This window comes from Mustela nivalis, assembly GCF_964662115.1.
Source record: "Mustela nivalis genome assembly, chromosome: 1".
NCBI lineage: Eukaryota > Metazoa > Chordata > Mammalia > Carnivora > Mustelidae > Mustela > Mustela nivalis.
In genome coordinates, this window is record NC_139020.1 from 2,793,318 (window position 1) to 2,819,123 (window position 25,806).

The 25,806-nt window shown below is 59.1% G+C and overlaps 1 protein-coding gene across 11 annotated transcripts in view; it reads right to left on the reverse strand.

Moving 5' to 3' along the window:
- Positions 1–10,062: 10,062 nt before the first annotated feature.
- Positions 10,063–25,806, reverse strand: part of PKNOX1 (PBX/knotted 1 homeobox 1) — a 62,596-nt gene continuing 46,852 nt past the window's right edge. For all 11 annotated transcript variants that reach the window (XM_082720874.1, XM_082720865.1, XM_082720873.1 and 8 more), the window contains 4 exons: positions 22,574–22,702; positions 18,892–18,968; positions 15,357–15,529; positions 10,063–13,259 (listed from right to left, as the gene is read on the reverse strand). In XM_082720874.1, coding sequence (XP_082577000.1) covers positions 13,048–13,259; positions 15,357–15,529; positions 18,892–18,968; positions 22,574–22,702 — 591 coding nt within the window. In that variant the 3' untranslated portion in view covers positions 10,063–13,047. The remainder of the gene's footprint in view (positions 13,260–15,356; positions 15,530–18,891; positions 18,969–22,573; positions 22,703–25,806) is intronic.

Below are 25,806 nucleotides of genomic sequence, written 5' to 3' on the forward strand. Positions count from 1 at the left end.
CTCTGGCTCTGGGCTTCCTGCCTGTGTTTCCCCAGTGACTGGTGACACTCAGCATCGTTACGCTTTTCGGTCGGTTGTAGGTCTTGGCAGAAGTGCCCGTAGTTCTGTGCCCATTCCTCACCGAGACGGTCTTGTCCAGTTGGAGGACTTCTTTATATACTTTTTAAAATTTTTATTTTTTTTTATTTGACAGAGACCGCAGGAGAGGGAACACGAGCAGGGGGAGTGGGAGAGGGAGAAGCAGGCTCCCCGCTGAGCAGGGACCCTGATGCGGGCTGGATCCCAGGACCCTGGGATCATGTCCTGAGCCGAAGGCAGACCCCCAACGCCTGAGCCAACCAGGCGCCCCTGTTTATAGATCATAGATACTAGACCCTTATCTGATATCTGATCGTGACTAGCAGAGGTTTCCGCCTGTTCTGTGGGTGACTGTTCCCCTTCTAGCGTACAACACCTTCAGCTTTGACGAAGTTCAGTTTCTTTCTTTTGTTATCTTTGCTCTTATATGTACAAACCCACTGCCAGATCCAAGGTCATGATACTTTACACCTGTTTTCTTCTAAGACTTTTAGTTTTAGCTGCCATATTTGGTTTATTAACCCATTTCGAGTTCATTTTTATACAGAGTGTGAGGTAGAGATCCAGGCTTTTTATTTTTATTTTTATTTTTTTTTGGTATGTGGATGTCTGTCTGTTAGAGAGTGTCCCCCATCGAATGGTCTTGGCTTTGAAAATCCAGAGATGGAAGTGTTTATTTCTAGGGTCTGAATTCTCCTCGGTCAGTAGATACGTCCTTAGGCCAGTACCACACCATTTTGATGACTGTTGCTTCGGTAGTAAGTTTTGAAATCAGGAACTGTGAGCCCTCCAGCTTTTGTTCATTTTTAGTATTATTTTGGAAATCATGGTGTATCTTTTTTTTTTTTTAAGATTTTATTTGACAGAGATCACAAGTAGGCAGAGAGGCAGAGAGAGAGAGGAGGAAGCAGGCTCCCTGCTGAGCAGAGAGCCCGATGCGGGGCTCGATCCCAGGACCCTGGGATCATGACCTGAGGCGAAGGCAGAGGCTTAACCCACTGAGCCACCCAGGCGCCCAATCATGGTGTATCTTGATGTATTTTGCTTCATGTTTCTGGTGCTCGGAATTCTTTGCGCTTCTTGGATTCCGATATTTGACTAGAAACAGTTCCAGAGAGAAAAAAGAAAGCAGGGAAAGAAATCAGCGAAGTAATTCAAGAACCTTTCCAGACTAAAAGACGTGATTTTGGAAGTCGAGAGGGTCCATCCGGCACCCCGCCCCACGGATGGGGAAGGACTCTCACAGTAACAACACTGTGAGATGTTCGGTCACTGGGGACAGGATCCGAAAGCAGCTTCCAGAGGTGGGTGAGGAAACCCATCACCTATGTAGTCTGGGAAGGAGGAAGGCGTCTGACTTGATCTCTAGCTTGCGGAGGCTGGGAGACGAGGGAGCAGAGCCTAAAAACATCGGGAACGGGGAGGAATACCGGCCAGGCCCTCCCTTAACCGTAAGCTGGGGATGCAGACCCTTCCACGCAGGCCCTGGGAGAGGTGCTCCCCCCAGCAAGTTCCAGGTCACCCCGAATGGTTGGGGGGCAGGTCCCTGACAGGGCGAGTCAGCCGTGGGCTGTAGCAGGACAGACGGCTCCAGGGGGCGCTCGGAGGGGAGGGAACATCAGAGGCCTGCAAACATCCAGTCACGAGGCTGGTAGAAAGTAGGGGTTGCTTTCGTCCCTAGGAAACCCCACGAGAAGGCCGTCTGAGTGAAGACGGGACTGTTGGCCCTTCAACAGCCCAGGCTCGGGGGCGCCAGCCTTTCTGTCCTGCAGTAAAGAACCTGTAACCTTCTGTTCCTCAGAAGCTTAACTGCTGGGGCGCCTGGGAGGCTCCGTAGGTTGAGTGTGTCTTTGGCTCAGGTCATGATCTCTGGGTCCTGGGATCGAGCCCCGCATCGGGCTCCCTGCTCAGCGGGGAGCCTGCTTCTCCCTCTCCCACTCCCCCTGCTCGTGTTCTCTCCAACAGAATCTTGAAAAAGAAATGTAACCGCTCCCGCCGACCACTGACCAGAAGCCTTGCTGGTAACATACACCATTAACACATGGTCTGTTCTGTTTCTACTGTATTGTTACACTAAGCTACGCTGTAGGTTATTAAGAAAATACATGTACAGACTCGACGATGCAGAAGAATCCACGGACAGGCCGTCCTCGCGGTCCGAGCCCGTGGTGGTGGCGGGTCTGCTGTCCGAGAGAGGCAGGCATCGTGCCGAACACAGCTGGGCTGGGAGCGAGGGCTGCTTCCTAAAACCCAGAAACACGGAGTGGGGATCCACACAAACGTTAGCATAAACCATAGGAAGGGGGTCTGTGCTGGGGGGAGGGGCCCGGGGGCAGCGGGGTCCGCCCCCCTACCGAAGGATGTCACTAGATCACAAGGAGTAGGGCGAGCGAGGGTTTGGAGCCACACAGGCGAGGGGCACGGGCTGCGGCCGGGGCCTGAGCCGCTGTGTCTCCAGGGCGGCCTGGCGCTTCGGAGTCTGCACCCAGGCTGGGGTGGGTCTGGGACTTGCTTGCGTTCATGGTAAGCCGCCTGGACCTCGGCCTGGATCAGAGCAGAACAGTGACTTTAAAAAAAAAAAAAATACCTTTTTACACACGAAGCCGGTAAAGGTTAGTTTCTGGACAGAAAGGAAAGTATCTTGGTTACGTTTCTGAAACTGGGTAGTCATCGTAATAGGCTTCTGGGAACCAGGGGCCAGACGGAGAGGACAGGCCGTGTCTGGTGGCCGCGTCTGGTGGCCACGTCTGGTGGCCGCGTCTGGCCCAAGACTCCCGACGGGTCAGCGGGTCACTTTCCTGCGACGATGTCCGTACTGGACAGTCCAGCACCGTCACCGCCTGCTCCCTGGGGACCACGGGCTAGACCGTAGGACAGTGACACTCTCTGTGGAGCTCTGAGCCTCTGCTCCCCTGGGCACCCCAGCCGGGGCCTGACCTCGGGGTCTGCACCCAGGGCCGGCGGGGACACACCTCCCCGGTGGGCCTTCAGCCTGCCCCGGCCGCCCACGCTGGCTGCGGAAGCCGGCAGCCCCCCACCCTGCGGCCTGGCCCTCGTTCCTCCCATGAAGGGCTGGGGACCCAGGGGACGGCCCCTGGGGCCACGTGAGGTTGTGCTCAGGGAAAGTCGGGAGCTTCCCGGCCGCGGCTCAGGAGCCCCTTCCAGGCTGGCCCCCGCCGTCCCCCTCAGACACTGCTTCTCCAGAGCCGCAGGCCTTGTGTGACAAGGCCACTGTTGCTGGCGCACTGCCCTCTTGTGCCCGTGTCCCCTGGCCCAGAGCAGCCGGTGCCGCCCGACACACAGTGATAAGCAGTTCCTGCTCAGGAACACCTGGTCCCTAAGCGGGAGGTCCCCACCCCGCTCTGCACATGGCTGGCCGTGGTGAGCACAGGAGACTGCCCTGCCCGCGGGGCTGAACTCTGGGGTGCGGCACCCCTGCCTGCGAGGGAAGCTGGACTTTGGGGTCGTTTGTCGGGGGGCCGTAGGCTCAGCTTAAAAGGGCAGTGGTGGGGGTGTCTGTCCTAAGGAGCAAGAAAGATCAAACGGGCAGGGGGGGGTGGCCACACGCTGCCCTTTCCCGAGGGCGCCCTTTTTAAGGGAACCTGCACAGGTGACAGCTGGCTCGGGACATAGTGTCCCAGGGGCGCCAGCGGAGCTCCTGGGGTCCATGTGAGCGTCCCACGTGGCTGGCAGCCGACCCCCTCCTCCTGCTGAGTCGGGCTGGGGAACTCGGATGGCTCCTGGTCCTGCCCACAGGTAAGCACTGTTCTGCGCTGTGGACCTCCTCACCTCCCGGCACGTCCCGGCGAGACACAGTCCGCCTTCCCGGCTGCAGAAGCGCCGCTCGCTCTCCCAAAATCCTTTGCAGCCGGGATGCAGGCACCGGACAGGCTTGGGGATCCGACGCCACCTCGTGCCGCCAGGAAGGAGGACGTGGCGCCCCCCGCAGGATCTGGGCGTGGAGGGCAGCGCGGCTGCATCCATGGTGGGGGCACGGCGTGGTGTCTGCCCACGACGACCGGCGACCAGCGGTGGTGGCTCGGCGGCCGGCCTGGCCCTGGTCCTCTGGCTCTGGGACCACTGGAGTCTGGGTTTCCTGGCAGTGTCCTTCTTGCCGAACGAGCCACTGTCTCTTGCAACAAGAAGCGCCAAGTGGGGACGTTTCCTCCGTGGCCACCTAGGGATGGCCGCACGCTCGGTCCCTTCGCCGTCCTCCGTGACACTCTGGCCAAGGCTGGAAAGACTCCGGCCCCAGACAGCCCCTCCTGGGCATTGTCACCTGGGCTTCAGGTAGCATCAGTCCCACTGGACCCCTCGGGAGGCTGCTGGCCGAGCTGCCTTCTCTTGTGCTCAGAGACACAGGCCACAAGCAAGACTGTTCTCCACCTGCCAGACAAGCGACAGGAGCAGAAAATCCCCGCGGTGGGGGGTGCCAGCGGGCAGGTGTCGCGCCCCGCCTCCCGGCACGCCCTCTGCCGGCTGCTGGGGACATCGGCACAGCGTCTGGGGAGGGCAGGCCACGTGAGCATCCCGCAGACACGGGGCGTCCCTGGACACCAGACACCAGTCCCAGCCCAGAGTCACAAACACCCGGCACCAGACCTTCCCTTCTGGTGGGAGGAGCCAAATAAGACCTGAGACACCTGCGCCGTCCATGCCCGCGGCCTCCGCAGGGAGGGTTCCAGCCTCGACAGGGTTCCGACCCACGCTGCAGGGTTGAACCTAATGACACCGCGCTCCGCGAAAGAAACCAGTCACACGAGGACAAACCCCGTCGGATTCTGCTCGCAGAGCCAACTCCAAGGGTCAGACCAGTGAACACAAAACACAGACCGGGGAGGGGTGTGGGGCTGTGTTTGAGGAGGACAGAGCTTCCGTTTGGGAAGACGGGGCGTTCCGGAGGGAGATGGCGCCGCCACTGCACGGATGGACTTGATGCCGCAGAACTGGACGCCTGTGGCGTCGTCCGATGCTGTGTTTTATGTTCATGTATTTTACTACGATGAAAACAAGAAACAGGAAGAGAGCCAGAGGGTGAGGGGGAGCGAAGCGGCCACATCCCACCAAAGGGTGACCCTGGAGACCGGAGAGCCGTGTGGGTCCGCCTGGCGGAAGGCAGGTCAGGGCCCCCAGCCGCGCGCACAGCCAGCACACGGGCCCTGGCCAGGTGAGCCTGCAGCGTCCCGGCAGCTCCGAGGGACCGGGAGGAGCAGGCAACACAGTCGGGGCTGGGCAGAGCTGTCCTCCTGCGCCCCCTGCCCCCAGCCCCTGCAGGAGCACTTGGCCTTGCTCCCGGACCGCCTGGCCGGAGCGGCATCTTCCCAGGGGCCGACTTTGGTCACTCGGGCCGGCTCGCTGGTCTGGAAGTCATGCGTGGCAACTCCCACACACAGACCCGTGTGTGCAAATGCTCTGCACTGGGCGAGCCCACGGTTTCCAACGGTCTTGGTGGCCGTGTCGGGGCAATGCTCTTACCGCAGAGACCCCAAAGGCCAGAGAACGGGGGAGCTTCCCAGCCATCACCCCTGAGGCTTGCCCAGAACAACCTGGAGGCGGGGGGGGGGGGGGCGGGGGGAGCCAGGGCGCGCAGGGGGAGGCACAGGGGAGGCAGGGTGTGGGGCGGGGACAGGTCCTGTGCAGAGGTGGCTCTGCCAGAGCCTGGCTAGGCAGGGGCCCGCGTGCGCTGTGCCGGGCTGGTGCCGGGGGGCAGGGGCAGGGCGTCTGCGGGCGGCTGCCCAGAACTGAAGTGTAGAGCACTGGGACCTTCTGTGACGTGTGACAACAAAGCCGGACAGACTGCTCTCACGGCACAGACTCACGTCAAAGGTGGCGTCTGTTCTGAACGGGTTCACAAGTTCACTCACAGTTCACAAGTTCAAAGGAAGGCGAGGACCCGCGAAGCCCGCGTGCAGACCCCGAGAAGCTCTCAAGAGCCAGAGAGGAGCCAGGAGGGGACCAGGGGACACAGCAGATGGGGGAGGGGAGGGCACAGAGGAAGCACCACGGGGCGGGTCAGAGCCTCTCCAGCCCGGTGCCAGGAGGTGCCAGGATGGCCAGGCAGTCCCTAACCCTCCGGAGGCAGGGTTTGCTCGACGGACAGGGTCCTGGAAGAGCGCGTGCAGCTGGCGCACTGCTGCGGCCTCGGGAGCCGCCGCGCCTAGGACACAAGCACTGCCACGGGGAGCAGGGTCGCAGCTCAAGGGCACGCAGGAGACCATGAAACCACCTCTCCAGTTCTAAGTAAAAGTGACTTCCAAGTCCCATTCCTCCCTCCTGACGCCCGTTTTTTTTACAAGATTTTATTTATTTATTTGACAGACGGAGATCACAAGCAGGCAGAGAGACAGGCAGAGAGGAGGAAGCAGGCTCCCCGCTGAGCAGAGAGCCCCGATGCAGGACTCGATCCCAGGACCCTGAGATCATGACCTGAGCGGAAGGCAGAGGCTTAACCCAGTGAGCCACCCAGGCGCCCCCGACACCCATGTTTAACTTGTGGACCTCCGGTGCCGAGAGCTTGGGAGGCCCCCTCCCACCCACCGTGGGCGCCCGCCTGCCGCCCGCCCTCGCGCCCTCGCTCCCAGGCAGGGCCCGGCCCAGGTGTGTTCCGCACGGTCTCACTTACCTCCGGGAGCTGTGGCAGCGCTGTTGGCAGAGACGCGCCAACCCGTCGGAAGTCCCGCCGATTGTGCGGCGGCTCCGCTTCCCCTTCCGATGGAGAAGCCACGCAAGTGTGCCCCCGACGGTAAGGACACTGGCTAACCCACCAGGTCCTGACTTCTCCAGCTCAGAGCTGCAGCGGCAAGGCCCCCAGATGCCTGACCTCCCAAGAAAGACAACGCCCTCTGGGACAGGAGCGGACGCCGATGGGCTCCCCTGTAGCCCAGCACAGGAAGGGGTAAGAAGACAGCTGGCCATCAGGGTGCAGCACTCCCTCACACGGGGGCTGGCGAGGCAGCTTGGGGAGCGGGCTAGGGGACCGGAGAGACCCCCTCAGAGGTCATGACCTCTCAGGCATGACCCCGCCCCCAGTCCCTCATGTAAGAGCCTTAATCCCCGAGGACAGGAACCATCCCATGCTGCCCCAATAAGACCGCTGCTTCTAGGGGGGCCCAGAGAACTTTCTGGACCCTGGATGCGGCCCTGATCCCAGGAGGCCCACTTGCTCCCACTCTGTAAGGCCGGGTTTGTGGTCAGAGGCACAGGTGGGCGGCACTGCGGGTGCCCCAGAACCTGCCCGCCACCTCCCAGCCTCGCCGGGGTCTTCTGCAGGGGTGGGGCAGGAGCAGGGAGACCCCCTCGGGGGGCCCGGGTGCAGGGCCTGCGGAAAGCTGACAGCAGGGCAGACACACGGGACAGTGGTCTGGCTGAAGGATTCTGAAGGTGTAAAAGCAAGAGTGAAACCTAAACCCAGCAGGTCGGTTCAAAAGACGCAGCATGCTCACGGCCTGTCGGAAGGGGTACGCCCGCCGGGGGCATGAGGACCATCTACCGGGTCTCTGCTGTTCCCCCAGATCAACCCAGATTTCCATCCGTCCCATCAGCAGTAGGCGGCACCCCACCCTGTCGAGAAAGCAGTCCTCCAAAGCAGACCTGGGAACACGAGCTTGCTACGGTCACCGGGTTCGGGCACGCGCCCCCCACAGGTGCATCCCTCCACGCAGCCCTGCCCTGTCCGCTTGGCTCTGACTTCCAGGGAGTGTCTACGCCATGGTCCGCATGGGAAGTGGACACAGTCCCCTGGCCGGGCCGCGTGGGGCCAGAGCACCCCGGCTTCCCCTCCCTGGAGCCCCGGGAGGAGGTCCCGGCGGCAGGGGTCCCAGTGATGCTCTAACCCCAAGCTCCCGCTTCCAGGCAAACTCGGAACCACCACCCCCACCTCGGCTCGAGAGCCACAGCCACCTGCCGGGCCGGCCACGCTCCCCCGTGGGCTCGCCTGTCCCCCGGATCGAGCCTGACTGCCGGCTCCTGTCCTCCGGGCTTCTCTGGCCACTGCCCGTCTCGCTCTCTGGATCCGCAGGACCCCAGAACCCCGGCCAGTAAGGACTCGTGGTGGCAGGCGCCGGGACAGAAGCATGGCCCACTCGGCCTGTCGCCCGCTCCCAGTCCACAGTGGCCTCCGCGCAACAGAGACGCTCCCTGCAGGTCTGGCCAAGTCCACTTCTGGGTTAGCCTGTCTTTACGTGTCTAGGGTCTTACAAGGTCTTCCACGAGGTCACAAAGACACGCTCCCTCAGAGCCGCCTACTGATCTGCGGTCACCTCTCCGGGACCCCCGGTGTCTGCCTCCCCCTCTTCTCCGGCTCTGCTAGAAGCCACGATCACCTCTGGGGGGCCCCACCCAACGTCCCCCCCACACGCCACCTCCACTCCTAGAAACACGCCTTTCTCGGCCTCTCCGCTCAGCCCCGCCGTCCTGTTCTAAGCAAACTTGGGGCTTCAGACCTCCGGCCAACACCAACACGCGGTGTAGACGCTTATGGGCTTCACTAGTCACTCCTAGCAGTGAGTAGTTACTACTGGGTTACTACTAGAGAAAATCGAGTTAACAGAAAGCAACAAATTTTAAAATATACCTTTTTATTTCTGTAAGCTGTTTTCTAAAAAAAAAAAAAGCCTGAACAACTGAAGCCCTCGACCTCCTTAAACGGTTCCTTGTCAAACCACTGCAGTAAAGGACTCCCTCGTCTGCAGTAAAACCAAACTGGCTTCTGTGGGTTGAACTTTTGAGTTCACTTAAGTCACAACATAAGAAATGGAAACACCTGTGCAACATAATGCCTTCTAAATATTATTTGTGCGTAAAATACTAAATCATCCAATTAAGCCAGACAAAGTAGCCCTTTCCAGAGCTGGAAGAGCCGCCGCGGGGAGGAGGCAGGACCTGGTTCAGGGCCAGGGAGCTGGGGACAGCGGACGGCCGGCAAGCCAGCCGGAGCCCGCGTCCAAGCCCAGCATTCATCTCCTCGTCACGTGGGCGTAGAGGCCACAGCTCTGCAGCTTTGCAAATTTTAGCTGAAAAATGGCACTGAGACCTTAGGTCTTAGTGAAGATAAGAGGGTCTCACTGTAAAAGGGCAAAAATCCCCTGTGTTAAGAATTTCGTTAAAGAGCGTCTCTAAGCACAGCATTGGGGCTAAACGTAGTAGACATTACTTCTGACCTCTGCGCGGTGTCACAAAATGGAAAACTAGTCCAGGCATATTTCTTCTCTTCAGGATTTGCTAGATCACGACTTATTTACTTCTCTCTATAGATAGATGGGCAGCATTGGATTAGTTATAAATACTATTTCTGTGCTAGAATAAACCTTATACTCCAATTTCTTCCTTTTACAAACGAAGCACCTGAAGCCTAGAGGGGGTTAGAGACTGGGCCGAGGTCTCACCTGGTTAGAATTCCGACCTAGTGGAGCTGCAGGGGCGGCACAGACGCTCCATTTTCCGTCGATTCCCGAAACACTACGTTTCACAGCTGGTTCTCATCGCCTGCGAGACTTACCATTTCGGGTGTACCCTTTAGAAACACGCACTTCTGCTTACTTTGGCCTCGAAGCGTGAGCCGTCTGGGGGCAGTGCGAGCACACCGGACTACAAAGCAAACATTCTCCGACGCTGTTTTACTGTGGCTCTTCGACGCGTCCAAAACGACGCTGGGCGCCGCTCACGACACGCCTGTGGAAGGCAGCCCTTTGCTGGTGAATCTTTCCTCATTCCTACCAAAATAATTAGGTTTCTGATAAACTACAATAAAAAACAAACAAAAACTTTGCAATATTTCCCCCCCGGAACAGAACTTAAGGGAGGACCCCTGAAAACGCAGGCGCACTGCTGCGTCCGGGTCGTTCCATCCTCGTTCTTGGACAAAGCGCAGGGCTCCCCACGACCCCTACGTCACCAGCAAAACCTGTCAACGATGTCCATGTTCCACTTAAAATGGAAAAGCAGCTTGCGGTGACATCAGCTTTTAGAAAATAAAACATCCATAAAGCGTGTTTCTATTTTTAATTTTTTTTGCTTTGATAAATCAAATGCTTCACAAAAATCCCTTTGAAAGACAACAATCCCAGAAAACATATTGTTACAGTATTCACATTTTAAAGATTGTCAGTTCATAGACCAAACGTAACTAAAACGAAGGCAGACCGTGGAGTCACTTCTGTCACTACTGGCCAGAGACGGCCTTCTCCCTCCGACCGGGTGTGCTCGAGTGTGTCTAGAAGGCAAGCCCAGGCCGCTCGCCCCGCAGGGAAGGCCCCCCCAGGCCGCCCCCCTCACTCAGCATCCTCCCTGGGCTGGCGGCCGCCGGCGCACTGCGGGCGGAGTGGGCGGGCAGCGGCCCAGCCTGGCGGGCTCCCTGCTCAGCCGCGGCCCAGAGGGGACGGCCGGCTTCCTCTGAGCCTCAGAACGCATCCAAGGCACCTTCTAGTGGAAGGTCAGAATCACATCCGCTCACCAAAAAGGAACGTTCGACGGCTGCTCTGGAATGCCGGAGGGCTGGGGATGGAGGTTTCTACAATGCAGATGGACAGACAGTGCGCTGGGTGGAGGCTCTCTGACCCCAGTCGGCTTTGCCATATGCCCAGCCCCGCATGGGTGCCTGCGCGTCCCGGGAAGTCTGCCGGAACCTCCGCGCCGCTCTCTGAACGGCTCATCCCAGTGCTCGGAGCCCAATGAGAACGGAGAGCCCGAGAACCCCAGGCTCAGCCAGAGGGAGCGCGCGGCATCACTGGGCCCCGAGGCCTCAGGCCAGTGGGGAGTGGGACTCTGCACAGGAGCCCTGGACCAGGCTGCCCCTTGCAGGATCCCTGGGCAGGGAGGGAGACAGTGACTCCTGGAGTCCCTGCACGGGAGGGAGACGGGGACGGCCGGGAGTCCGCACCAGGAGCACGTCTGCGCTCACCCAAGGAGCAGGGCGGCTAGGAGGCCCAGGGACTGCGGCCGCAGGAAGCCGGCCGGCCTCCACAGGTCCTCGCTTCAAGAAGTCCAACAATACCAGACTTCAGGTCAAGTTAAAATCATCTTTTAAACTGGGGTAGACTTGCTGAAAACATTACAAACCATTTATAAATAAGGAATGTAACCGCTGCTTACAAATGTGATTCTCTTGCCAAGAGTCAATAGTTGTGTTTTTCTTCTAAAGCTCCTGAAATATTTTTAAGAGAAATTTCCAAGTATGTCTGTCTTCTAAGTTATCTAGGAAATGCTCTTCCGTGATTAACTTTAATCAATAAATTTGGGGGGACGAAGTCAGGTGCAGAACAAAACCTGCCCTCGCTCTGAATGTCCCTCAGTATCAGCGCGGTCTGCAGCCACCTACCGCCGTCGAACCTCGAGAACGGGCGACTTTCCCGGCCACGAACTCCCGTTCGGCCACACGGACCGCGGGCGTCCCGTGTCAGACCATGTAAAGACTTCACGAGACAAGGCGGCTTGGTTTTGCTCTGAGAAAGAGCCCCACTTGCAACTACATGAAAACAAAGGAAACAAAACCCAGTCTCCTCTTCTGGTTTGTCTTGTCCCCCGGAAGCGCAAGTCCTACAATTATTCCAAATCTCGTGTGCGCAAGCCCGAGGGGCAGGGCTCTGGAAATGCCAAAGCAACAACGGACAAGGAGGGAAAATGGACACCGGGCCCGACGGCGGGAGAGTGCGCCGTCACGCTGTCACCCCGGTCTGGGTCCCCGGGTCACTTCGGGGAGATGTTAATTACGTAACAGAGCTAGCGTGGCTTATGGGCCCTCACTCGGAGGCAGCGGGTAGAGGACGTTTTGCATTAGTTTGTGATGAACATTCTACGTGTAACACACGGCTGACGAAAACGTCCTAGAGCAACACACAGCTAGCTGGGCCAGTAACCATTTAACTGCAGTCAGATTCAGGCAGTAACCATTTAACTGCAGTCAGATTCAGGCAGTAACCATTTAACTGCAGTCAGATTCAGGCAGTAACCATTTAACTGCAGTCAGATTCAGGCAATAACCATTTAACTGCAGTCAGATTCAGGCAGTAACCATTTAACTGCGGTCAGACAGAAACACAGGTAGTGGCTGTTCTCCGGTCGCGGCCGCCGCGTCACCTGACTCACTAGCCCTGTTTAGCAATCCCTCGGGTCTATGTCCGGATTGAGAGTGAGATGTGACGTGAGCATTCACGCAACTGAAATTCGCAGGCACCAAAATTCCATTCAACAGCTGCTTCCTTCATAGTTGTAAATACGAACCACCCGCCTGGGACGGCAGAGAACCATGGAATGCTAGACAACTCTGGGCAGGTTCATGAAATTTGGTCAGTTCACAACATTCCAAATTGAAGTAGTAAGCATGTATTGTTTCTCCTCTAGAAATTTTATCCTCAATATAGTCATCCAATTCATAACGAATTTATAAAAATAGTTTTTTATCCAATAATTCCAGCAAGGTAAAAATAGGAGTTTCTTTTTCATCTATAGCAAATGAAACAGGCTCACGGAATGTGCGAGAACCTACGTGTGCTCAGAGGGCCCACCGCGGAGCCACGCCCACTTTGCCGCTGTGCGGCGTCCACCTGGCACCGGCAGCTGTAAGACGCAGAAGCTTCTTTCGAATCCGTGGGCCGCACAGAGAGATCAGCCCGCTGAGACCTGCTTCAGCCACAGAACTAAGTTAAAACTGCGTCGTTTTTTAGAAAATGGCAGCACTATTCCTTAATCTAATTCAGGGCTCACAGGGGTGTTCGCCACTCATCACATTCTTAGCGTTAAACCTTTAAAGAATTTCCTTAAAAACCCACACGCGCGCACACACACACACACGCGCACGCTCGAAAGAAGTCGCTGCACCAGCAGAGATGCTCTTGAAGCGTCCTATGAAATACAAAAGTGCGTTCTTCTCTATCTACATATAAAACATAGTAGAATAAAACTGTGTAAAAGGTTTGCCGTGCAAACTGTCAGAAGTCAGGCCGGCCCCCCCACGGTTCTGGGCCGCGCGGGGGCCTACTGCAGGGAGTCGCTGTTCTCCAGGACGAGGCCGCTGATGTGGGCGGGGGCCAGCGCGGCCCCACTGTCCCCCGTGCTGTCCACGGACTCGTCCTCGCTCTGCTCCGCCATCATGACCTGCTGCACCGCCAGGGTGGCGCCGTCCGAGGACAGGGACCGGAGGCTGTCCACACTCATGCTCACGGGCGCGGTGATGGTCACGACGGCTCCTGCGGCAGGAGGGGACAATCAGCTCCACGCAGGGAGGCGCTCCGTCACGCGGCGGGGCGCTGCCTGCTTATGTGACCTCCGGTTCTGGGGCGCTCCACGGGGGCTGGGAAACGGCCTCTACGATCCGCCTCAGCCTTTCCTTCGCTAACACGCTCTGAACGCTCCTGGTCTACGCGAGGCCTCGGGTCAGGACGACAAGAACACAGGGGCATGGGGCGGAAAGCAGCATCACGAGCAGAACAGAAGAGGCCACGAGCCCTCTCACACGCCCGTCCCCGTGCGCCTTCCGGCCTAGCAGCCGAGGGACAGAAGCTGCAGGACCGCGAGGTGCCCTGCGTCACTGCACACACGGGGGCCTCGTGCACTCGTCTGGAAAAGCCTCCAGACATAGTGACGAGGGACAGCAGGAGGAGACTGCGTCACAGGTCAAATTGGGGAAACCCTTTTAAAGAGCTTCACTCGGGCCCTGTGGTCTCCACACAGCGGGTCGTGTCAGGGGCGCCCTGGGAGCTCAGACAGAAACTGGTAATGAGGACGGTTTCTGGAGAGGATCGGGGGCCAGGATGGAGGGAAAATCACTCTCCACTGGAGAGTTCTGTGTGAACTTCTACCCCGATATGCAGGGATTGTCTTTTCCAAGGAGGGAGGGTGGGGCGGAGGGAGAGAGAACTAATACCTCCCTAACTAATTCTTGGATTAAAAGAGAAAACAGGACCTGAAAACACAAATTACTTAAATAAAAATTGAAGACCACTGTGTATCAAAACCCAAACCGTGAAGGCCCAGCTGTAAACGCACGCACCACAACCGGGAAACAAAGTCAAGCCTGGTTTACAGCACAGCATGGAGAGCCCAGCCCAGCCCTCTGGCCAGCTCGGCTGTGGGAGCCCCACGTACACTGGGCGGAGGATGGGTCCGCACATGCATGGGGGACACAGTCCAGCCCTGGGAGAGAAGCCTGTGAGAAGACTCAAGGACGCTGTCCAGGCCTCTGAGAGCTGAATGCACGGGGGCCGGGGACCCAGAGAAGGGGGGCAATCGAAAGTCCTGCCTTGGTTTGCGCAGTCAGCCCCGGACTGAGCGCCCCTGGGTCACCAAACGAGGACCAGTCACAAAGACCATCCCCAGTAGCGTCCGTGGTAGGACGCGGCTCAGGAGGACACGCGGCCGTGCAGAGGCCCCGCCCCCAGCCAGGCGACACTCACAGGGCCTGGCGTCAGTCCAAGCAAGGTTCCCAGGCACGCGCCAGCAGGGAGACCCTCAGTGAGGACAAAAGTCAGCCAACGGAAAGCGCAGGACAGAGATGTTAGAGGCAGCGGAGGGCGTCAGAACAGTTCCTCGGACTGTGTTCTAGGAAGCGGAGCCACGAGAGGCAGAAAAGACTTCTCCGGAACTTCTGGAGATGAGCAGGACAATGTCTCCCCAAAACACACCCGCGGTGGGCCCGGTGGCAGGTCAGCCACACAAGACGAGCTCAGTGACGCCCAAAGACAGACACAGGAGCCATCAAGACAGTGGAAACAAGAAACAGAATCCCAAACGCAGGAAAGCGCACCAGTAAGGACAGATGGACAACGGCGGTCCCGGAAGGGGTGGGGAGGGGCGACAGAGCAGGTATTTGGGCCCCCAAGTTTCCCGACGTAGCAACAGTATGCGGCTGAGGAAAATACGCCCGAGAAAGTAGGAATGAGCTAATAACACCCATTATACACACGCAAGGACACGCAGACCCAAACGAGCCAACGTGGAGAGCTGTCGCCGGCATAAAGCTGCCTGGAAAACACCGATCAGGCAGGGAGGGGGACGGCTCAGAAGGGACCAGCGACAGCAGGACCAGGGCCGCGGGGGCTCCCCGACGTTTAAGAAAAAAAAAAAGGCAGAACGGCAGGTGGTGAGGGGGGACAGCTCCCCGCTGCGCACTGAAGCCCGAGGGAAGAGAAACACCCGGAGGGGAACGAGGAACAGAACAGAGTCGGGGCTCCAGGCCTCTGTCACGGGGCTCTGGGATAAGGTCAACGCCGCAGCTGTGCACAGCTGGAGCTCAGGGCTCCGCCCCCCCCGCCCCCCCGCCCCGCCCCCAGCACCCCGTGGCCCACCTTCAGACATGGCCAGCTCGCTGGGGGGCGGCTGCGCGGCTCCGGAGGCAATGGAGTCGGGCCAAAACCTCTGGACCGGTCTGTTCTGAGCAGTTTTCTTCTTAGTTTTTGGAGTTTCTGAACAGCTAGAATCCAGCATGGGCTGAAGAATCCGTCTTCTGGCGTTGATGAACCTGGGCGTGGAGGGCAACCCAGGGAAGCGGTCACTAGGCGGGCCCTCCTAGGGCCTCCCACAGCCCTCCCGCTGAGCACATCCTGGACCGCCAGGAGCACGACCCCACAGTCCCGACCCTCCTGGGGCAGACGGTGCTCCGTCCATTCGTGGTTACCTCCATGTGGGCGGCTGTAGGGTCGGAGTGGGCCCTCGACACCCCAAGGAACAGGCTAGTTATGGAGGGGCCCCTGTCTGAAATCCCTTAGCTGTGCGGGTGCTGCGACAGCGCCCCCGGGGACCCAGACGGGACCCAGCAGCCCCAGCGGGGACCAGATCCCACAGGAGCAGAGTGGCAGGAGCGCACGGTCCCACGCGGGAATATGACTTTAAGTGATTGCCTGGAAAGTCTGCCTTCTTCGGCCGGCACCTTCCCCACACCCAGCCGGTGCCCCCGGGACTGGGAGGGCAGCAGAGCTCTGGACCACCACCCCTGCCCTCCAGAAGACGGCAGCTGTTCTGACCGAACACTCGGAGGAGGACACAGCTGCACCTGCCAAGCCTAGGAGCAGTTCCTCCTCTAGGAGTATGGCGAGGAGAGGGGTCACCTCTCACTGGGGCCGAGCCTGCTCGCCCCCAGCAGGGGGTCCTCATGAGGGCGAGGATTCGTGTTTGGGTGTCAGAGAAATACAAGCTCCACGGAGACTGGGGCTCTGCGCTGGTCTGCCGCCACACCCCGCTCTCCAGGCGCCCAGGTGCAAAGCAGAACTAGGGCGCACCTGCTCCCAGGCCACATGAACATAGGGACACTCACGGGGCGCCTGGAGGGCCCAGTTAGAGCGCGCCACTCACTGTCTCCACTGGGAGCGAGCCTGACGCCGGGTGCACAGATGACTTAAACCTAAAATCCTAGCATTTGCAACATTCTCCAGTGGAAAGGAGGGGACAGAAGCCGCAGCCGCAGGCAGTGATCTGGTCCCTGGAGCACAAGCACGGGGGGCAGCGGTCGTCCAGGGGAGCCCTGGCAGCCCCCAGCTCGGCGCTGACCCCGCCACTGCCTGCGGACGGAAGCCCGCTGCTGCCTCTCAGCATCTGCCTCGCCAGCCTCCTCACTCAGAACCGCCAGGTGGCAGGGGCACAAGCTGAGGGGGTGCTCAAGGTCAGCCCAGCGTGGGATTTCTTTAAACGTCAAAGGAAACAAAGTCACACAAAGTAAAAGTAGCTAAGAAGATGAAAAGGTTTTAGAAACTTTATGCTAATCGTGCTAGTAAACTGTTATTAATGTAAAACTTAAAAGCAGGGGCACCTGGGTGGCTCAGTGGGTTAAGGCCTCTGCCTTTGGCTCAGGTCATGATCCCGGGGTCCTGGGATCGAGCCCCACATAGGGCTCTCTGCTCCGCGGGGAGCCCGTTTCCCTCTCTCTCTGCCTGCCTCTCTGCCTACTTGTGCTCTCTGTCTGTAAAATAAATAAATAGAATCTTTAAAAAACAAAAAAAAAAACTTAAAAGCGGGTGTCAAACCTTCCGGATCAGATAATTCTGGCAATGTGACAGAGCAGCAAGTTAGGGAGCTCGAGGAAGTTAACAGACGAGGAAAAGAAGAAGGCTGACCAGCAACAAGCGGCATCGGGCTGTCCGGAGAAGGGACTCTAACGTCCAGCTCCAATCAGCCGACCGTCCTTAGGACTAAACCGAGATGGACAGCGTCCAGGACGCACCAGGGAATGGAAGGTACTGGGCCATTGCAAACGTCACAGCGACAACACAGGTGAAAAAAAATTTTTTTTTTTTTTGTGAATGCTGTTTAAAAGATTTAATAGGAAATAATCCAACGACTATATTCTTGGTCCCCAAGGCTCCAACAATGGCCCAAACGCAAGGCTACAGATACTCAGTGCGACCGAAGCGCACCCGTCCGTCTTGCCCAGACGGCTGCGTACGTTGGGAGATTCTGTCACTTCTACTGGAAGGCGCCTGAGCTTGCTCAAATGTAAATTTTGTTTTAAAGATTTTATTTGTTTATTTGACAGAGATCACAAGCAGACAGAGAGGCAGGTGGAGGGGGGGGGGCGGGAAGCAGGCTTCCTGCTCAGCAGAGAGCCCGGTGAGGGGCTTGATCCCAGGACCCTGGGATCATGACCTGAGCAGAAGGCAGAGGCTTAACCCGCTGAGCCCCCCAGGTGCCCCTAAAATTTAAACTTTAACAGTTAAAAAGAGAACAGTGGGGCGCCTGGGTGGCTCAGTGGTTTAAGCCTCTGCCTTCGGCTCGGGTCATGATCTCAGGGTCCTGGGATCGAGCCCCGCATCAGGCTCTCTGCTCAGCAGGGAGCCTGCTTCCTCCTCTCTCTCTGTCTGCCTCTCTGCCTACTTGTGATCTCTCTCTATCAAATAAATAAATAAAATCTTAAAAAAAAAAAAAAAGAGAACAGTGTTTACAAGTGGTAGAGTCTGTGCTCCCTTTTACGGACGCCCGTTTTTTTAGCCGATCCTGTTTCCCGCTCCTGAGTGGGAACAAGAGACCGACGACAGACGCGCACAGCCTCAGGTGCACCCTAGACCTTAACGCCCTCCGTCACGTCAGCAGCTGTGATCTCAGGGGAGTGCACGTGGTCGGGGTCCAAGCGTCCACCGTAGCATGTGACACCAAAATTACAACAGGCTACTTTATTCGCGAAGTCAACCAATCCCGGGCATTTCCTCCTAGGACCCCGCGTCCTGCTGTGGGGGTGGGACCACCATACGGACAGCGGACAGCAGAGGGGCCACCTCCCCGACTCAGAGTTGAACAAAGGGACAAAGGTGGGGCAGCTGCAGGGGCGGGAGGGGCAGCAGAGGTCAAGACGCCTCATCGCCGCCAGGCACCGCCCAGGGAAGCCCATCGCCAGACACATCACGTTTCTGAATGAATGCGAGGCTCAGGCGTAGTGGTGACCCACAATGGAGAAACTTTTTTTGGGGAGACTGTGTGGCCAGGTGCAAGCGGTTGGGGGCAGGCAAAGGGAGAGGAAGAGTCTCAAGCGGGCTCCATGCCCAGGGCGGAGCCCAACGCGGGGCTCGATCCCATGACCCCGAGGATCATGACCTGAGCCGAAATCAAGAGTCGGACGCTTAGCCGACGGAGCCACCAGGCGCCCTCGGAGAAGCACGTCTCTAACCGGACGAGTAGGCTGCAGAGAAAAGTCCGTAGCGAGGATGAAAGGTTTAAGTCGAAAGTGTGTGCTGACCTATTCTCAAATATCCTACCACCAGTTCTGGCACTCTGGGGACACAGTGCCACCCATTAAAAGGACTCAGCCATCTTCAACCAATCCCACTACTTATTGGCGGATTCTCGAGGCTTCCATCACAGGGAGCGGCACCGTGCCGGAGGGCGGGCGGCTCTTACCAGTTGTTCACTTGGAGTAGTGTCAAGTTCGTCTGAGCAGCAATCTGTTTCTTCTCATCTTCTGTCGGGTAGGGGTGCTAGAAATAAAAAGAAGGGTTAGCATCACCCGCGGGGATTAAAAGGGACTCGAGCTTATTTAGGTAGTATAGAAAGATACAAAGAATCATTAGCGAAAAAATGGTAAGTAGCAATAGCACTTTCTGCCAAAACCTCATTAGTCTTACGATTTCACTTTAGAACCGTGTCGCAGGACGTCCCCCAGCACCGCCCGAGCACGCGGCAGACACCGCACAGGCCGAGGCGAGACCGAGTGAGCGGCTCAGAGACGAGGCGAGGGTGCCGGGCCCACCGAGAGCCGCGCCCTGCTGTCCTGGAGGGGCCGCTTCACCGAGGCACACGGTGGCGTTTGGACCCAGCAAGCCACAGCACGGGCGTCACACACAGTCACTTTCGTCGTACAGACGAGGAAGCCGAGGCCGGAAAGCACACACAGTCCCCATCCTCCAGCTGGGTAAGTAGGGGACACAGGGAAGGGGCGGGGCCGGCGGCTCCCAGCCTGACCCACAGGGCGACATGCTTCCGTCCCAGGCATTGGGAGAGGAAAGGGACACGGGGGTGCACGGCTGGCGGTTCAGGACCTGCCCAGGGCCAGGTAAGCGTGCGGGGCCCGTGAAGAGCCGCGCCCAGGGATAGGGCGGGAGCACCTGTTACACTCCTCTTCCTCGAATGATGAAAACACTCCACTTGAAAAAGCAGAATTAAACCGGAAGGTACATATCAAAACCGACAAAAGGACCAAAGGAATCTCTTCTATCTACAGTAACAAGCGCCTTCTCTATGGCTGGTCACTGTCCACACGCAGGAGCCGGAGGACACAGGGTCTAAAGCCTGCCTCCCCAGAGTCCCTGATTCCAGATGGCCTGGGACCCCGGAGGACACGGGGGGCAAGAGCTACCGCGAGTAACACTCGGCGTGGGCAGCCGTCACTTCACATGACCAGGACCACAGGGACCACGGTTCGGGCCACAGCGGCCTCCCCAGCAGCGTCCGTTCCCTCGGACAGGCGGACAGGCGGCGACCGCACGGGGCCCTGGGGCGGAGCCTGCGGGGATGGGAGCGCGGCGCCGGCCGGTGAGGAGCCCGTGAGAGCAAAGGGGGCAGGAAAGCCAAGTGCACTAAGCAGGACCAACCCTGCTGTGTGGCAGAACCACCGTCGCCCCAGGCCAGGGAGGCTGCCGAGAGGGCTGTGTTCCGAAGAAACAAGGGCCAGAAGAGGCAGAAAACGCCTCATAAGGGGGGAAAAAAGGGGAACATTTTACTTCAACCTGTGAGGAGAGTTTATTGTTTTAGGAATCATGAAAACATTCAAGGACACCGTCTGTGCTCCTAGAGCGCAGACACGCTACACGGTGGCACTCTCCCGGGGGGACAGGGCTGGGGGACCCTGCTGTCTCATTCGCCCCCCTCTGCCTGGGTCTGCCGGGCGCCCCAGCCCTCGTGTCCCACGGGAACTAGCTGGGTAACTTCCCAGCAAACAGATGGGCCCGAAACCAGAAACCGAGTCTTCCCACCAGTAGGACGAACGTCGCTGAACCACTGTACCATAACACCTTTTCCTTTTAGGACAACTGTCCAGGTGCGGCCGCACCACTCAGAGACGGCACTGTCGTCCCCAGACCCGTGCTGCCGTGGCCCGCACACAGGGACAGCTCGGCAGAGCGGGAGGGGAGAGGAGCGGGGGCCCTAGCGCCCCAGGCGGGCTGGCCTGGGCTCCCTGAGGGCCTTCCCCCCAGGGAAAGGGAGAGAGCTCCTGTCCCCACCCCAAAACTGCTCAGTGACATCCCGTGCCCATTCCACGTCTGGAGTCGGCGGCTCCTCCGACTGCTATCTCTCGGGGAAGGAGCCTGGCATCAGTGAGAGAGAAGGGGGTGCTGGTCGGCAGTGACACAGGCTGAAGCCCGGAAGGCAGAGGGTGACAGAGACTGGTGCCGGCCCGGCGTGAGTCAGGGCGAGGATGGAGACCGGCACTGGGAACACATGGAGGCCCGGGGCTCAGGCAACCGGCCGGCCCTGGGGTGGGTGCGGAGGGGGGCACCAGGACTCCCCGCTGACAGCCACGGGGGCAACGGGCTGCAGACGAGCGGGGCGGGCTGCGGAGGGAGCAGGTGGCAACCAGAGACACGAGCGGGGGCCAGGGAGGCCAAGGGGCAGAGCTGCCGACACAGCGCGGCAGTCGGGAGCAGCAGGCGGCCGGGGCTGCGGAGGAAGGCGAGCACCGGCCACAGAGCTGGCTCCTGTGGCTGCCGGGCGGCCCCCGCTGGACCTCCTGACCTTTGTAAGGGCCTACTTAGCCAGAGCGAGCCATTCTGTTGTTTATGCAGTAAACTTAGATCGACCCTGCCCCCCGCAAGAGGAACGTCCATAGAAACAAGTCTTGAAACCAGTAAAATACGACTGACCAGCCCCTGATAACAGAGCCCAGATAGCAGGACGTGTCAGGTCAGGGGGAGGTGACAGAGCCCAGAAGACAAGGCTGAGTCAAGCCAGGTGGAGACATCCCATCAGGAAAGCACCTCCCTTACCACCCGAGAATGTGGGCCCTGCCTTTTGGGCGCCAATTCTGACCAGAGTGGTAGGCTCATTCAAATAGCTACTATGGGTGAACTGTAATTCAATCGGCCACCTGTGTGTGGCCAGGCTCGACCACAGGGCCTCTGCTCTATAAAAGTTAGTCTGTGAGGCTGGGAGGGGTCGCCTCTTTGTAAAGATGGCCCTGGCCGGTCAGTTTGATTCTCGATGCTTGGCATGAAATAAAGCTTTGCTGGACCTTCACTTTGTATCAGTCTCGCTCCTTTGACCATGGACCCAACAACCTTCCGACCCTCCGGGTACAGAAAGGCCACTGCATCTGTGCCCACACGTCCCTGCAGGCTCCTCTGTCCGCCTGGACAGGACAGGCAGCGGCCACTTTCCTGCCTCGGTCTCACCGCACACTCCCCTAAAAGCCAATCTGGCCCTTCCTGACCCTGGATCACCAGACCGGGCAGTCCCCCAGGCTGCTCAGGGTCACATGCGTCCCCGAAGTTCAGCAGCAGCATGAGGCCTGAGGGTCTCAACTCGTGAGAAGCACGTCTTGCCCAGTAAATGGACGAGCGAGCATGTGCTTGCTAAGTTGGGACACCCCCGCAGAGAAGGTGTGGTCGCGACCCGGGAGAGCGAACAGGTGCGCGGACACAACGTGTGTGCGCCGGATCTGTCTGCGGGGCCAGACGCAATCTCAAGTTCAACAAGCTCATGTGCAGGCCCCTCTGTCCACAGCTCAGTCTTTGACCTTACCACACCCTCCGCTCAAATCCAATATCTAAGATGTCACTGTTTTTCCAGGTTTTGCCCAAACTCTCCTCTCTGCCCACTTCTCGAACCTCAGCTCACTGGGTCACCCTTCGCGGCACGGAGGTGATTAGCAGGAGTGGAGAGGACTCCCTGGTTGGCAGTGGGGCCCTCCCGACTAAGCCCCTGAGGCAGAGCCCCCAGAGCGTGGTCACCCTCCTCTGTCCCACGTCGCCCCCAACACTGACACAGTCGGCCAGGACAGCCAGGCCCGACGCACAGTGCGCTCTCCGCAGAGAGGAAGTGGAGGGAAGCGCCCAGGGCGCTGCTGCCGGGGTCCCCGCGCTCTCACCCCTATGTGCTGGAAGAGCCACGACCGCATCACGTTGGTGGCGTGCTTCGGCAGAACACCCCGTTTATTCTTAGAGGAGCCGTCATCTTGATGCAAGATGCTCAGATCTTGGTTTAACTGCAACTGAAGCTTTTAAACAATGGAAAAATAACGTTAGAAAGCACAGAAAATCACGACATACGCAAGTGGCTCGCGACTTCAGATGGACAAAATACCCAAAGGCCTTATGGATAAACAACATGCCGACCTCAGAGGGGGTGGGCTGGGCCCCACGAGCTCACCTGTGGGGGCGGCGCCCTCCGCAGTCTCACTACGGACCCTGCTGTCTCCCAGGCAGCGGCCCCCACCCAGCAGGTGAGAGCGGAGCCCAGAGGGCCTTGGAGCCACTGACTGGCAGACACGTGCGTCCCACGGCCCTTGTCCCACCACATGTTTTCACCTCGTGCCCTCTAGTCACAGACGTGACAACACGTAACAACACCCACTCCCCTAGCCGAGGATCCCAGGCGATCAGTAGAAACGGGCAGGAAGGCAAAAGGGCAGCCAGCGAAAGGCAGCGCGTGGGCTGAGCAGAGAGGAGACACAGACGCGCACACAGTGTGGACACAGGGCACAGGGCAAAGGGGCCATGGTGCCCGCCCTGCACGGCCTCCCTCGGCTCCGAGGACAGTGTGGGCACATTCTGCCCATTCCAGCACGCATAGCACTTCTCATGTCTTTCGCGTGTCTTTCGCCCCAACGGAAGAAGGCGTCAACGGGTCAGCCTCGCGGGCCGCAGGTGCCACAGCTCACGCCCGGCCTGCCTGTGCAGACGGCAGCGCTCACGACCCCGGCGAGGAAGAAAAGCCCCCGCGCTCCCCAGGCCCTCGGCACAGATGCTCGGGGACACCTCTGCGGCTGTGCGCGCATGAATTCGGAACCTAGCGTAGGAACCAGAGTTGGTAAGGAAGAAGGCCAGCTTCAGCGCGACTGTCCACAGACACAGCTGTGGGCGCCTGGAACGCGGTTTTGAGGCGGTCACTGTATCGCCTGTACATCCTCGGGCTGCGCAGAGCTTGGACAAGATACGCTCTTTAAAAGCCTCAACAGTGACACGGAAACGGACACCAGTTATGACTTACGGAAGCACAGAGACACTAGCTGTATCTAAAGCGTCTCGAAAATCAAGACTATCATGAAGGGCATAAGTGTTTTTTGAAATGTGCTTCTTTGTCAAAGGACTGAAGGCGGCCGGCATCAAGCACCCCTCCACGCTCGTGTTTGTGCGCACGGGAGAAGGAACAGGAAATGAACTTGGAATACGAGCTTCAGAGCCCCGGGGCCAAACTTCAGCTCACCTGCCTTATTTGTTTCAATTAACAGACGATGTTCTTCGCGAAATTCCACACACGCTCCGCGTTGCTTGTTTTGCGCGGGGTTAAAGCCAACGTGTGAGATGACAGCCGCCCGCGCGCCTCGCCTCACAGATGCGCCTCAGGGCCCCGAGTGCTAACGAGGCTGTGAGGAAGGCAGGCCACGGGGTCTCTGCGTGGAGCGGCCGCTGGCCCTGCTGGGCTCCAGCAAAGCCGGGGGACAGGATAAGCGGGGGGTTTAAGGGCCCAGGCCAGCGGCTGGAAGTGCGTTTCCACAGCGAGAGCCCCCGCCCATCCTTCTCTGCAGATGACCGACCGGCCCCCGCAGGAGACCAGGGACACACAGGGACACACAGGGCACAGCTGCACAGTGGGAGGGGCAAGGCCAGAAAGGGGGTGAGGGGAGTCTACACGCAGAATGGGAGACCCCGGCCCACCCCCGCCCTTGCAAGCAGGCCTACGCCAGCAAGAAGTCCGAGAGCCCTTCTCTAGAGGAAGCCTCTGGAGGCCAGCCCGTGCACCACCCCGGCCACGCACCCAGCGGCTTCTGGCAGCTCGTGGGGACAGTCCTGAGGACAGCCAACTGTCCCCAGGCACCGGAAGGCCGCCGCCACAAACCGCAGGCTCCCGCGTAAGCGCGGAGATGCAGAGGAGAGAGAAGGCGGACGCTAAAGACAACGCGGCGGCCCGCGAAGCCAAAATGGGGGCTACTTTGGAAGACAGCGCAGCGGGCACGGAGGCGTCTAGGAAACCCAGCCCGCACGGAGCGGGGGCGCAGAAGGAGCCTGCTCAGAAGGTCGACGGAAAGGCAAATACGAAATGACACCAAAATGCAGAGATTTGGTCTACCGGGCTCGGGCTGGGGCCGGGGATGTCCCTGAGACGTCCGGGAGAGGACCACCCACCCACCCGCACCCACGGACCTGAGGTCTGCCGGGGCTCGGCAGTAGCTCCGAGAAGAGGCATCTGAGAGCAGAGAACACAGCAGACGGGAAAGCAGCGGCGGGACCTCCTCCCACTGCAACGTGGTGGCTGGAGCCCCCGACACTGTGCTCCCCGCCCCCACCTACGGTTTTATCCGGAAACCCTACTTGTAAGCGGACTGCGTTGAGTACGAGACCAGAATAAAGTCATCTCCAGGTTCACCACGTCGCAACAAAACGTAGTTCCCACGCGCATCTCCCCGGGGAGCTCTCCAAGAGGGGGGGAAGCCGAGAAAGGAGAGGACCGAGGCTCTAGGAGAAGGGACTCCTCAAGGCAGCGTCAAAGGGAAGTTCAAGAACACGCCCTGGGCCCAGCCTGGACGGAGAAGAGCCCCGACAAGAGGAGGACTAGAGCTTCTGGGGGCAAGTGACACCCACGTGCCTTCCGGCCGGCGGGGCGCCCGAAGCTCAGCCAGCTGTGGGCCACGGCACCAGGAGAGCCAGGCCAGGGGCGACAGTAAAGTGCTTGTGACTCAGCCAGAAACACGAGAACCAGAGAAGCCCTGCGATCTCGGCTACACACTCGGCTCAGAGACCAGGTGAGGCTCGTGCTGACCACAGTGCGGCTGCGCGGTGAGAAGCGCCGGCAGGGCGGGGGCGGCAAGCCCGGGGTAGGGGTCATCGGGTGGGATGCGGAGCACAGGCCCGACCGCAGACAGAGAATCCAATCCGGGTGCTTCGGGGGTGAGTCAGGAGGGAGGATTTTCAGTTCGAAACGGGAGGAAAGCCGCAGGATCGGAAAGCAGGTGCCCGAGCAGAGAGGAGGGAACAGGGTAGGAGAGGTGGCGGTTTGCTCCAAGCCTCTTAGCACGCTGCCCAATGAGGTGGCGGTTTGCTCCAAGCCTCTTAGCACGCTGCCCGATGAGCCGGACACACAACTGGATATAAAAAAGCCCAA